Genomic DNA, 15160 nt, shown 5'->3' with positions numbered 1-15160 from the left:
CGTTTTTAGCACACTTTTTTAGAACAATCTTTTTTAATTTAATTTGTTTTAAACATTTATTAAACCGTCCACTTTTGAAGGCTAAGCTAAAACTTAGCTTCCTAGAGAATTGATATAAAATGTTGCTATAATTTTTATGTTGCATTTTCATTTATTCATGGGTCAAAAACTTTTTAGAACTGAGTTTTGCTGTCACCCACTTTTGGGTGACATGGCAGTCAACGTGTTAACTTGACGCGCCCCATGCTCTCTAGCATTTTGTTTTCGGGCGAAAGGCCAGAAGGGTGCATGAAAAAGGCGTTCGGTATGTAAAAAAGAGGACACAGGAAATGGGCAAGAAACGTCCATTTCTCCCATAGCATTTTTGGAGCTTTTCTCCGATTGTAAAATTGTGGCACTGAAGTTTAAACAATTTTACTTGTAATTTAAACTTGTGGATGCCGAGGGGATGAAAACAAAATCGGCAAGAATAAATACGTGTGCTCATTTGCAATGCCGACTGAGTATCTTTATCGAAAACTAATCTTTAGCGCAATAAAACGCAAATAAAGAGATCGTATCAGCTGCTAGATTAGACTTCTTTTTTCTTTGTGAAATGCATGCTGTTCGCATTGGCTGCAAGTGACCTAATCCCGCGATCACATAACAAAGAAATCATCATCATCATCTTATGTGTCTCGCAAACTGGCGTGTCTCGTAAATTATGCAATAAAACTGTTATAGTAAAGTGTCCATATTTATTTCCTCGTACGCATTTATTCCAGGAGGAAGCTGTACGGGTTTTCTTTCAGAGATAAAATGGTTTCGTTTAGAAAGTTGCTATATTTCTCCGTGGTGTTGCAGGGAGGACATTACCGTTTATCGGTGGAGTTCATAATGCCCCCACAGTTGACACCACAGTGTCAATAATTTCGAAATTTGTAATTGATCATTTCGGGTTCTACGGTGGTCCACTCTTCAATCCTCGTTAGTTCTGAAAGTTTGTCTTTGTTTTCAATTCTAAACTTATTTTTATTTTCTTGGTATCAAATAATAATGACATTTGCTCAATCGTGGCTTAACACTCTGACGTCCGGATACACGCATATATATAATGAACTCGTATCGGTTTTCATCCGCTCACATCACTTTGGTGTCCTGTCAACGCTGTCACCTGACACGCACCACAGACTACGACCGCAGTTCGGACTTCGACGGAGAAGATTCCAATAAACAATGAACATGTTCCCGTGTACCGAGGAGAAGGCTGTGCTAAAATGAGAAATCATGTTTACTCCGTTTACTACCGTTTTATTTTTGTACCTCGTGTTGCCAACTTTAGCTGCCTGGTTATTGGATGTGGCTCATATTTTTATGTTTTACTTTCGTTATGGGGGTGCCCATGGCGCAGCGGTAGCGCGAGGAAACACCACGCCACAGGTGTGGGATCGAATCTCGACTCTGGCACCCCCCGGTATTATGAACGGCTGACCACCGATCTATAATATACCGTCTCTAAAATCTCTTCGGAGAGAGGCTTTGTCCCACTAGGGGATGTCGTGCCACATAAAAAAAGAAAAAAAAAACTTTCGTTATAGGTAAGCCGTTGGTGTACTGAAGTTACATGTTCATATTTGATCTCCTGGACGGACACATATGTCACCAGCAAGAGGACGAACGTAGACGATTCGATTTTTGTTAGGGTTCGTCTCGGATAGATTGCAATCAACCGATATGAAACCCGACAAAAGTGTTGTTCATTCACAACATATCCGAAGTCTAGGGGAAAAACAAGAGAATGAAGTAAAGAAAACATGTCACACGAATGAACAACTGAACCTAGGAAAGCAAGAATAAAATCAACCACAGATGCGACGCGATTCAATGCTTATGCCAACGGGTGAACTGCAGCAACATAGACGCATCCTAGCTGATGCTTGAAGCTGCGTGCAGAATCCAAGCCACGTGAATGGGTTGCTGTGGTTATGAAATAACAATTTACAAAACCCTCCTAACGTCAATCAAAGGTCCAATGCAAAATATTGGTTTGTCGGTTGTAGTGGATTCCGTTTTTCACTTGTCACTTTCCTCGTTGCTTTGTTTATCCCCCTTGTTCCAGTTGGACAACTGGCAAACAGAGGAAAAAAAATTAAAATGGTGAAATCCATAAAGGAGGGTAAAATGGTGCGTCCGTCAATTGTAACTGCAGCAAACGGTTTTAACCCATGTGACTTTTTTCATTCGTTACATCTTTCAAAACTGTTATCTTTTTAACGAATGAGAAGGATCGCATTCTCCAAAATGATTTTTGGAAGGTATCACAATTTGTCGGAAAGTTCTTGGTGAATACCTCATAAAAAGACTAGCTAAAGCAATCCACGGTTTACCAACTCGAAATGAATTGCACTCAGTGCAAGAGCGCCACATTGCAGCTAAACCTGTTGCGATCCGAGTTAGGAACCGTATCGTTTCTGTTTTCAACACATTTTACCTCCACAAGGCTCTCTTGCGTTCGGCATTTGGCATATCTAAAACGGAGTTCACGTTGAAAACCTTTCCATTCCGTCGCCTCCATATGGACGGAAAGAAGAGTATTGATACTCTTGACGAAAATCCATCGGAATCCACAAACCACGTGCCAATCGACCGGATAAAAAACGCTCACTGGAAGAGTGGAGTGGATTTTGGAAAACTATTAGACGGTGGTTTACCGAAGTGTGAGCACCACTGAACTGGTTGGCCGATGCTCATCACCGGATAAAGGAAGGGAATCGAACAACAGCGTAGGACAAAAAGAACATATCGATCCAGGACACACTGGAGATACCTTACCAAGCCGTCCGCCACCTGATCACTTGATTAATGATGCAACATCGGTGAATAAATATTTCCACCAACCCGGGCATTGCCACTGCACAGAATTTTTCGATCGCTTCGTAGCCTTCCAAAGGCAGCAATACCAGCTCCGTAACTTGCCATTAGCGGAAGTAGACACAACTACCTCTCGGCCATTTGACAGACACTGCCTCGGAGTTGTGAGTGGATGTCTTCTGTGTCCATAAATCACTTCCTACCGTGTGCACGACAATGTCCGGGAACGTTTCATCCCGCAATCTCGTCGGATGGAGTGTAACGCCGAGAGAAATTCTGGGTGGAAGTAAACTAGAGCGAGCAAGAGAAGAGGCAAACAACAAAGTGTGGTTAGGAGTGGCCACCGATGTCGCCGTCCTCATCGTTGTTTGATGGAGTTTTATCAACATGCCGAAAGTTGGACCGGTGGTTGGCAGTGATAAAGGGGTATATCCCTGCACCCAGGAATAAGTAACGGCACCAGGAGTCGATGATGGTAGCTCGCACCGTCGCATTGTGTCAGTAATTTAAATTAATGACATCAACCAGGACGAGGGCCTCCCGTTTTCCGAAGAGAGAGCGAGAGTGAGCCAAATGCATGGTATAATGATACAGAAACTACCGGAAAAATTACCGTATAGTTGCTGTAGATGCGTCCAACGGCATAAGTAAACTTCATTTCTATCAATCTATCGTAGTACCAGGATCGCCTACTCCTCGTAAAGTCTTAGGTCCGGGTCCGGACTGCTTTCGGTAAAAGCTTCCATTCTGTACCTATTACTTATCGTTTACCAGCCCAACTTCGATAAACGAAGGACACGAGATTTAAACGAACACACAGCAACTCGGAGCTTTGCTATCCGGTAGCAATGATTACTATTCTTCTCTAATGGACCTTCGTTTGATAGGGGATCCAAACTGCAAATGATACTTCCAAGAAGCAGAGATTGCGTTACCTTAAGGGTATCATTTTATGATAGTAGGAAGAGCAGTTTGAGAAGTCTCGACTAGTTGAAGTGAACGTCGTGCAATCTGCCTTCTAGTCTGCCATGGCAATGAGGTATTTGACAGCAAAGCCTTCCTTTAATCCTCGTAAATAAATCAAATAATCCTACCACTCCCGAGCCAAGGATAATAAATTGTTTCACGTACCAAAACAAACAACCAGCAATAATTTCCATCATGAAGACGACACAGTACCATCAGTCTGGTTGAAAAGCATTTTACACGTTCCCTATGTACAGTTTGACTACGTGTAGTTTAATATCAAAAAGAACATTAGAACATGCCATTGCAAGCATCTTGGAAAGTTTTTGCATGTGTTATACTCTCTTTTTCTAACTATTCCATGAACGATGTTGCTTACATACCCATCGTCGTCTCCACCGACGCAAAACATAAAAGTCTATAGCAACCATTAAAATAAACATAAGAGAGCAGGGAAGAAATATAAATATTCCTTACAGTCTCATGAAACGCACCGGAATTCATCTATTGCCTTTTAATCGACCACATTCGAAATTCTTCCGCAAGCGCCACATTCCATTCTTCAAAGAATCGCTCATCTAGTTCACGCATCGTTCTATATGCCTGGGAGACTACATCGACGTTTTGGTCATCTTGTGTCGGGTCGACGTGAAAAACGTAAAGCATTACCATTGCATAGACACCTTCAATCTACCTTATCGACGACGAACAACAACGTGGGTTGAAGAACGTCATGCAGATTTAGTTTTTGGCCCTGTTACTTAAACCAACTGCCAGCTGATGAAGACACTAGACAAAAAAGTCTAATTCCGCCAGATTCCGACAATCAATTAGGTTAGATCGCCGAGCTAGAAGTAGACGGCCTTTAAAAAGAGCTCGTCGAATCAGCTAAAGAACTAAAACACCCAGCGGAACGCTAATTTATTGCCTCTGAACGCCCGGACGTGCCGCTTTTACGTCGAACTTAAGGGAACAACGAGAGAACGTAAGATCGAACAGAAATAGGGGGACCTTATGGTCGCCTCAGAGCCTTTCCGCATTCTCGTTTCCAACTCATTAAATTAATCAGATTACCGGTCACCACCGGGTCCCTAGAATCGCCGTCCTTATGTTGATTTGGCAACAACAGCGCTCCCGGAAGAAGACGCGATTCTTTCTAACAGTTATTTCCGCGCGAGAGGCTTATTGGCCGCCCGAGTAATGGTCATAAATCTCTACTCAATTTTGGGGATCATCTATACACTCGATCGAAGTTTTTTAAAATAACACAATTTTCCATAATATGCGATGTGCGTTACCATTAGAGTTAGAAATCAGCGAACATAAATCGCGCCATAAATTCAAATCGGGTGTCACTTCTCCCATAATTTGTGTAATTTCTTCTTCTTCTTCTTGGCGTAACGACCTCTTGGTCATGCCTGCCCCCGTTAAGGGCTTACGAGACTTGTTTCCTTGTTGTACGTGGATAGTCAGTCCTCTCGTACAGTAATCGTAATTTGTGTAATTTATGTGCTCTATATTCTGCTGGGGGTCCGCGACAGCCGAGCGGTAGCGCCGGTTAGAAAAATCGGCCCATGAGCGCCGGGCCTCGCCACCTCGACGGCGTGGGTTCGAATCCCAACCGAGATCGGACCCTCCCCTGTACGAGAGGACTGACTATCCACGTACAACAGGGTCTCGTAAGCCCTTAACGGGCAGGCATGATCAAGAGGTCGTTACACCAAGAAGAAGAAGAAGAAGAAGAAAATGCGTGCTGCGTTTTGCTTTTGGAAGTGAATTTGCGTGAAGATCTGTTAATTATACAAAACGCAAGACCTCAATCGTGAAGATAACATCGGTTGTTAACGGGTAGAAGAAACGCAAGGAATGGGAAAGCAGATGATAGTTTTTTGCTTCGAAAGGAATATTTTTAAATTATAAATTAGCATGAAATCCATTATTTTTCTGTAGTAACCGCCATCTGGTATTCTTCAGACGTCCTGTGGTACAGAAATAATAGGTGACAATTTCTTGACTGTTTTTCTAAGGGAAAAGAGGTGGAGTTTACAGGACATAATAGAAACCTTATCCCAACTGTTGGTTGATGATTGTCTGTGCCTTCTTCGGAGAATCGGAAACCGTCAAAGCTTATCATGAGTAATATTTTTGTAAATACAAAATATCATCGTTAAAAACAGATTGTTTCCATACGAAATTAAATGAAAGGCAATCAGCTGTTCTAAACTAACTTTATTATGTTTTGTTAATGTTTGTTCGGTACGCCAAAAATTGTTCCACTGTTCCGTCTTGCAAAGAGGTCGAAAGCGCGTCCTTCGATCCTTTTTATACATATCTAAAATACATCGCCATCGCGGTGATGTTTCTGTTCGATCAGCTTCGTTGGACCGAAACGTTTCCAACAATCATACTTTGATAAGTAAACCTTAAAAATTATTAAACGGGCAAGAACTGGAACACGACATTTTATATTCATTCCACAAGGTGTCGATAAAACGCGAAACAGAAACAAAAGAATAAAAAAGAAAATATATCGTCTAGTAACGTGTTAAAAGCTACACACAAACCATAAATTCTTTGAATCCAAAGCCTCACAACGAGGTCTTTGTTCATGATTATTTTATTTCTTGAATTTTCTTTCGTGCTCTCCTTTTTTATTGTGTTCCCTCGTTCTTTTTGAATGGTTTTAAACTATTTGCCCGAATTTCCTTGAAAGAATGGAACAATTTATTTTATGTCACCGAAACGTGACACCATTTTACTTGCTTTAATGCGTATATTGTTGGTTCTGCCATGCTTCCTGAATTTCTATTGTTCTATTAATCTTTGATCTTTTTTCCTGCTTTTTCAATGCCTTTTCATTTCATTGCCTACGCAATGGTTCGGCGATCATTTTTTTTTTCTTTCAATTTCTGTCCTGAACCGTTTCTGTATATTTTTTTATTTTTACTGTTGGGGTATTACACTGTATTGAAATATTGAAAAATATTTAGAACGTCGTCAAACAGGACGAAGGCCCGTTTACAATCGTCCACCTGGCATTGCGGAACCTCTTTGTTGTTGACCTGTATGATGGCGTGCGTGTGTGTACGAGAGTAGTATGTAGGTTACCGAGAATAGAATTGAAATTCAATCCTACTGGCGTTCAATCCTACGTTTCCGACAAGAGAAAAACAGTAAGTGCATGACTACAATAAAAAATGCAGCAAACGGCGGCAATTTGATAGATTTCACTTACCGATTCTCAAAAAACAATCATGCCATTTTCACGCAAAGATAGCGTACTTCGCACCTCTCAGAAGTTGGAGTTAATCCTTTCTCACGTTCACGAGTTTACACGAAGACAGAAAAGCGAAATAAAACTTTCCGTTCCGCCAGATTGTCATCACCCTGGGAACCGCGTATTGTCCGTTTCCCCACTAAGAAAACTCTTATCCTCATTTTCCTCCATCTTCTTGACTGTAAGTGCATTTTCCTTTCGAAACCCTTACAAGTCTCCAACACCTCGTTTGTTTAGTACAAATGGTGTCCGGCAAGAAAAGAAACGCGCAATTAAAAGCACACGAATTCACACCCAATCATAACGACGATTTCAAGCAGCGTGTGGTCAGATTATCATTGAAAAAGCACCGGGAACTTTGAAACCGGAAAAGGGTTTCACTGAACACAATCCGAGAAAGGTTATATAGAGCCGGTCTGCTCAGACAGGAAGCGAGGAAAAAAAACAAACAAACGATTTTTGTTGCATTTGTCCTTTTTACAATTGCATCTTCTTTAGTTTGACAAAACATGTTTGATTCATCTAATCTATTCCTTCTTTTTCTTGGTATACGTGGATAGACAGTCCTCTCGTACACGGGGTAAGGTCTGCCCTCGGTTGAGATTCGAACCCGCGCATCTAATATTAGCAACAATTAACTAGCATTTTAAAAATAATATATTTCTAACCAAGCTACACGCAAATACATTTGCTTTCGAAGTCTTGAAATTACTGAACTTGAGATTTGTATGAATTAAATCAAGCAGTAAGTTGTATATGTTATGTGTTCTGCAATTAATGAAGGAGATGTTCTTTTCCACAGAGCATTCTACATGTTTCATGGTTCTCTAACGGTGTCAGTTTTACACGGATGTTTGAAAATCTCTTGAGGGGATTACTCAACTTTCATGAGTATTCTTTCCAATTTACAGACGAAACGCTCTACTCATATTTCATTCGCCAGTACCTGTCGGACGAAATAATTTTTGATTTATAATATCGCCTGCTTTGTTTTTCCTTCTTTACTTTAACGTGATGTTATTTCAGTGTATTTTATTTTTAATTGTCTATCGGATAAGTTGGGAAATTGATGCATAAAAGTAAAAAACGGGGACAAACCATGAAATTAAAATGGTTCAATCACTTAAAATCCCCCCTCTAAACTTTTTAATTGTTTGTTTTTGCTTATCAATGGCACGTAAAATATTCTCATTTCTCTAAATTTGCTGGTTGGTTGTTGTTATTATATTTCCATCAGCAGCTTTCCTCCTCAGCAGTTTAGTTTTAATAGCTTGATGGATCAACCAGTCAGACTAGGGTCCAGATTTACGTTGTTTTCTTTTCCCCTCTATAAAACTGGGTGCACCATTAGTTTCCACTGGAAAAGGGTGAAAACGAAGGGATCCAGTTGAGTGTGGTGTGAATTGGACGATACTTGGCTCAATCCGTTTATTTATAAACTGTTAGATAAAAATAATTTTATTTTGGGTGCAATCGGAGGAACGGTAAAAAACTACACTTGACTTAACTTTGTATCAAAAAACGACTCTTCCGTACTTCAATTTAAAGCATTCCAATTATTCCTAAAAGCCGTAATGAAATAGCCAGTAGAATTTTTTAACTCTAGGTCTCTCTCTATACAACTACTACAGTGCGAATTGGAGATGAACGATTTTCCTGGTGGAAAAGTGGCGTCCAAAAGTCTGTTGTGCGACCGCGGAGGGATCAATTGTCTTCACGGGATAGTATGCATCATTTAATGTCGTCTCAGCTTTTTACTTCTCTCTGAGAGGGCTTAAGACGGTGGGGATGATCCAATGTAGAAGTCACCTAGATTCTCCCAGCGTTGTTTTGACAGTGATTTATCTCTCTGTGCTGTTTCTCGGGGTGGAAAACTGAGGGTAGAAATGGGGCAGCACCGGAAGAAAACAAACGATTACAACGAGGTTGCAAACAACGATGACGATGATGCTCGCGCTACGTTCCGTGTCTAATGTGTTTTTATTCTCAACTCGCCAAAAACCATCACAAAAACGTCTTGCTTCGACGATGGGAATATTTTGCATTGATCGTGTTTGGTTGTCGCAAAACAACGCATTTTATAAACTGACTTAATTTGAAAATAGTAGCCAATTAATTGAAATGCTGTTGAAGGTGAAATTGATCGTTTTTTAGTGTGTTTTAGTGTTAGAACTTTCAATTAACCACCGTTCACATACACACATTATTCCCAACCGTGCATTGGAGTAATGATTAATTTCGTTAGTGGCAAACACTGCACACGGTAGCAACATTTGGCCTCCTTTATTTCCCTCTGTAACACTGCGAAAGGGTTTAGTCAGGACGGATGAAATTCGACCTGATTAAAATTTATTTTATAGCAGCTTACTGTATAGCAGCGGGGGTCCGCGACAGCCGAGCGGTAGCGCCGGTTAGAAAAATCGGCCCATGAGCGCCGGGGCTCACCACCTCGACGGCGTGGGTTCGAATCCCAACCGAGACCGGACCCTCCGCTGTACGAAAGGAGTGACTATCCACGTACACAGGGTAAAAAGTCTCGTAAGCCCTTAACGGGGGCAGTCATGACCAAAAACAAGGTCGTTACGCCAAGAAGAAGAAGCAGCTTACTGTCGTATTAGGCAACATAACACTAACGCTTCGTAATTCTCTGGCGATAATTCGCAAACGGGAAACGGTTCGCAAATGGAGAACGATGAACACTAGAAAAAAAGCAAATCACAACCGTATGCTAACACCAACACCAAACACACCCTCTTTTTGCCCCCTCCCATATATTTGTTTTCTACTATAATGCTTAATCGATGGATAATGTCTTTGCGTCCTTGTTTACCTTGCAATTTTTTGCCATTTTTTATTTCCACTTGGATGTCCTATCTTTCCACTTTTTTATTTATTTTTTTGTTGTTTCTCCTGTCGGAACCGGATTCACCATTGTTTGTGACCACTACAAACGCCAAAGTCCCTTAGTGCATCAGAGAAATGGCCCTAAAATTGGCATGAAACAGCGAAGATAACAAATAAAAATAATTTGATAAACAAAGTAAACATCGAAAAGAATGTTAATACGCAAGAGCTTAACCACTTACAAATTAATCCTAAATTATGGACCTTCCGTAATACACTATCGAATTGTCCCCGTGGTTCTATTTCTCTTCTGCTCCTTCGTGTGGCTTTATTATACTGTTGAATCTTCATGCTCTCGGATTACTTGAACATTGTTATTATCCGTTTCAATGTTATTAAGAAGGTTGTTCGCGTTTCACAACACTACCCTTTTTTCTTCTTCTTTTCCAAAGGCCTTTCCGCGGAAATCTACTTCGTCCGCGAGGGTCAGGTGAACGAGTATGCTCTTCATTTCACGGTTCCCGTTCCGGCGGAAGTTGAGGAGATCTCATTCACCTGGCAGAGCCTGGCCAAAAGGCCGCTTCCTTACCAGATCAACATCGTTTCGCCGGATCCGATCGCACTGCCGAAGCCCTCGATGAATATCTCCCAGCAGGGTGAAATCCCGGAGCATATCGAAACGTTTGCCATCGGTCTGCGCTGCAGTGGACGAGAAACGGCCGAGGTTGACGTGACCATAACGGTGGAAGTGACACTCGATCGACTCACAGGAAACGCAACAGAATTGGTGTTTCGCCGGAAGAAGATCTGCTTGATGAGGTAAGTCGTGCGAAGAGGAAGGTGTTTTGACAACTGAACGTCGAAACTGAACTTTTTTCTTCTCCCGTTTCACAGTGAACATCCTGATGCAAACCAACCGGATCCTTACCTGCTAGAAAACGCGTCCAACGGTCAGAATGGACTGATCACACTCATCATCGGCGGGATTATGGCGATTCTTTTCGTGGCAACCATCATCTTGATCGCGTACTGTGCCCGGGGATTGTTCCGCCGAAAGCCACAACACGCTCAACCGATCCGTACCTCCAGTTTCCAGTGCCTCCAACCACACGCTTCATTGGCCCCCTCGTCGATACTCTCACCATCCTACGTTGTCCCCACGATAGCAACCCTTTCCCGCACTCGAATCTATGCGAATGCCGAACCAGAAGAACTGCAGCGACGCATTTCCGAGCTGACCGTGCAACGCTGCCGGGTGCGCCTTTCCAGCCTACTTCAGGAAGGAACCTTCGGAAGAGTCTACCGGGCCAGCTACAACGACAGCGAGGAGGTGCTGGTGAAAACCGTCGGATCGCACGCGTCCCAAATCCAGGTCTCGCTCCTCCTACACGAAGGCATGAGCTTGTACGGTGCACAACATCCCGGTATCCTCTCCGTCCTGGGTGTCTCGATCGATGACCATACGGCACCATTCCTACTCTACCTCGCGCCAGAGAACTCGCGCAACCTGAAGATCTTCCTCCAGGAACCGGTGGCCCGAACGCTGACCACGATCCAGATCGTCAAGATTCAACTCCAGCTCGCACAAGCCCTAGGACACCTGCACAGCCACGGTGTGATCCACAAGGACATTGCGGCTCGTAACTGTGTGTAAGTATTACCACCCATCACGATCGTAACTCCAAGGGCAATTTTCTAACCACACTTACCTTTCCTAACTTGATTGTGCAGAATTGACGATCAACTGCGAGTGAAGCTAGCGGATAACTCCCTTTCACGCGATCTTTTCCCCGGCGACTACTACTGCCTTGGGGACAGCGAAAACCGACCGATCAAGTGGCTCGCACTGGAGTCGATCCAGTATAAACAGTTCAGTGAAGCTTCCGATACATGGGCGTTTGGTGTTCTCATGTGGGAACTGTGTACCCTGGCGCGACAGCCGTACGCAGAGGTAGGTTGCTTACACTCAACACCCTCTCAAAGGTGGATTTTACAGCATTTGCATTCTTCCCTCATAGGTCGATCCGTTTGAGATGGAAAACTATTTGCTTGATGGCTATCGGTTAGCGCAGCCAATCAACTGTCCAGATGAGCTGTAAGTTGCACATTCCCCAAAATGACCCCCTAAATCAGTCTTCAAAAACTCTTAACTTTCTACTCTCACTGCAGATTCGCAATAATGGCCTACTGCTGGACGATGCTACCGATGGAGCGGCCCTCATTCGAAGAGCTGCAGATTTGTCTGCAGGATTTCTACGCACAGCTGACACGCTACGTCTAGGGATTGGGCAGCTCTGGTCAACGGTTCTACATATTTCCTGTGCCACATCGTCACCATTATACGCCGAACCCCCCTCTATGATCGTTGTTACTGGTCCTAGTACCGCCCCCAATCCGAGATCACGAGATGGAGAAAATCAATGCTAAGACCTACGTTCATAATTAAGTTATCCTTATTGACGCTATTGAAAATGCTTCACGAATGATCACAAAACAAGACTGCGGAGGTTATATTATAAAATTGGTGAAGTACATAACTAATCCCTTGAAAGATGTGCCTTGTTTAGCATTTAAGATGTATTTAATAATGTTAAACTGAATAGGAAGTAAATTTTTGTTGTTTTTGTTATTTATCAGTATCAAATCGAAATGTTCCTAAGTGGTTGTCTATAAGTTTGAATGTAAATATGATATGCAACTTTTCGTATTAAACCATCGTTAGAATCCTTAAAACATATGATCAAAAGTGTAGTTAGCTGGTAAAAGCAAAATCCAATCGTGTTCCGTCAATCGCATGCCAATGATACAATAACAATACATTCCAATAATTTAGGATGATTTCAGCGTTGGTAACACAAACTAATAAATGAACACTAAATCAAACAGATATTACTCCTCATTCTTGGAGGTAGGAAGGGAGTTGAAAGAAAGAAGGCAAACGCTGTATGTCGTATAAGGCACACCATGTGTGTGTGTGTGACTATCTTTGGAATGTAGGTTATACCAAAGATAGTCCAAAGAAGTGCATTTAGTACGCACTAAAACATCACAACCACTTTCCAAAAACCATGTTATTTCCGCTTGGCGCCCGGTGAAGGAAAAGGTAAAAAACACACACACACACCCCGTGGAACTGCTTTATTCTTGCATTATTTACCAGCCGTTTCGCATCAACCGCAGCAATGCAATCGATGCATTCAACTTATTAGCTTTATCAAAGCACAAAAGAGTTGCACCAGGACAGGTGAGAGAGGGGATGGGAAAAGTGAGCCCCATACTCTCTGAAGTTTGGAAATGATTTGCTAATTGATCGATCACTCGCAATATATCAATTCATTGCGAATTCTCGCCGCCTTCGTCCGCGGGGTATGATCGAAGGACTAAATCGTGCACTAACCAGCGAGTCGGGGTTTTCCGGTTCTTTTTCCTCCCCCGCTGTCCGTAAATGACAGAAGTGGAGCTGGTTTGAACGTCAATCGTTTCAATCGTCATGGACATGTCGGGTTCTGAAGGGTCCTGTTTTTCAGTCGGTTTAATCGTTGCAGTCATGCACATGTTGAACGAGAACTCCACTCCACTCTCCGTTATATGAGACGGTATTTAGTGTCCCGTTTTTTTGTCTCGTGACGCTCGATGGCATCGGGAAGCAAATGGCATTTCTGGTGTCCTTTCGGAGGCGTTGCAGAACGCAACGATAGTTTCACATTGTTTTTTCGTCGTCTATTCGATTCAAATCACTGAAAACGTGCGTTCGACTCGGCAAAAGCGACGATTTACGCATAAAATGGTGGCTGTTTTCTGTCGTGTTGGTGGGTGGCCGGCATACAAATATGCAAATAGTGCATCGGTAGTGAAAACCACCATCGGCAAAAGGTTGCAGCTGACGTCATCGTCGACGTTGCCATCATCAGCGTCGTTCGATTTGACTTATACTGGAACTGAAAAGTTAACCTTCTGCATCGAGCAGGAATCCCTCGCAGGTGACTATAAGAGGCAACGGGTACGGGCACGAGGATGGAAATCCAGACAATCCCCCTCGTGGCAACAACCGGAATCGAAACGGAACGACGGTTCTGTTCATTAAACCAATTAAATTATTGTTTCGAGATGGATATCGAAACGCTTCGGGCGGAAGAGCAAACCCCCAAGGGCATCCCCTTGCGTTGCTGAGTGGATTCTGCTGCAAAAATAAACTGCAAGCGATTGGCAACCGTTTTTGAACAGGTCGGAAGTTGGGGTATTGAAAATATACGTCGATTTTGCTGGTTTAAAGAAATCTTTTGCAATCATTTTACCTTCAATGTCCCCTGGATAACTTAATGTTACCTTTTTCTACGAACAACAGGCGCAAATGCTAATTCAATCTGATGCGCCCCGATCGAGGAGACTGATAAAAAATTGAGGCAGCTTTATGATGCGAAGTCTAGACACAAACAGGATATACTATGTTATTCAATCAAAATAGTATTTCAATTATAGTAGTCCTTTCAATTTAACAGGAAAACGAAGAAAAATTCAAGCAAGTTTCTTGAAAATAATAATTGAACACTTATCAACAATTCAACAAAATTCTGAAAAGTTGTTTTTTAACAAAAAAGTTGGATAAAATAATCATATTCGACTATGGCTATTAAAAATTTTGTTGTTTTTTTAAATTATCGTTAAAAAATAGAATTAAAAAGTTAAAATATGGTGTGAAAAATTAAAACATAATTAAAACATTAAAACGCATGTTGGCCCTTCCGCATCCTGTGAGGTTTATCATAATGACCGCCACCGAGCTCGGGCCCATCCACCCATGCTCTGCCCACTTGCTTACTGCCGGCGTTTGGAAGATTAGGAATCTTTTAATTTCAATAAAAACGTTGCTACTCCAACTCATTCTTTCAGGAGTGGATGACGTTGCTTTCCCTAAGTGAATTTTCGCATTTCGTGTCTGATGCTGATATGTTACTTTGTATTTGTCACCTCATCGGAGCATGTTTGAATATTAGAGGTCACGCCATGAAAACAACTCCCAGTTGCCTCATCCCTATTCTGTGTAACATATTTCATACATTATTCATATTGTTTTGCAATAGAAAAATAAAACGCAGGGAAAAACAAGTCTGGCCCAGTGTATGTGTATGTTGGACGTGACAAATTTGCCACGTGATGACATAATGAAACGTGTGTTCCCTTTGACGAATCAAAATATAACCGCAAAAACATCAACCAAGCACT

General features: G+C 42.2%; 1 protein-coding gene across 1 annotated transcript in view; it reads left to right on the top strand.

Moving 5' to 3' along the window:
• Positions 1-12327, top strand: part of LOC131267109 (tyrosine-protein kinase Dnt-like) — a 67022-nt gene extending 54695 nt beyond the window's left edge. The window contains exons 2-6 of the mRNA XM_058269885.1: positions 10390-10756; positions 10832-11587; positions 11669-11888; positions 11956-12032; positions 12107-12327. Coding sequence (XP_058125868.1) covers positions 10390-10756; positions 10832-11587; positions 11669-11888; positions 11956-12032; positions 12107-12218 — 1532 coding nt within the window. The 3' untranslated portion in view covers positions 12219-12327. The remainder of the gene's footprint in view (positions 1-10389; positions 10757-10831; positions 11588-11668; positions 11889-11955; positions 12033-12106) is intronic.
• The last annotated feature ends 2833 nt before the right edge of the window (positions 12328-15160 follow it).

Source organism: Anopheles coustani, chromosome 2 (assembly GCF_943734705.1).
Source record: "Anopheles coustani chromosome 2, idAnoCousDA_361_x.2, whole genome shotgun sequence".
Taxonomy (NCBI): Eukaryota; Metazoa; Arthropoda; class Insecta; order Diptera; family Culicidae; genus Anopheles; species Anopheles coustani.
Note: the sequence above shows the minus strand (reverse complement) of the source record. Positions and strands in the feature narration are given on the sequence as shown.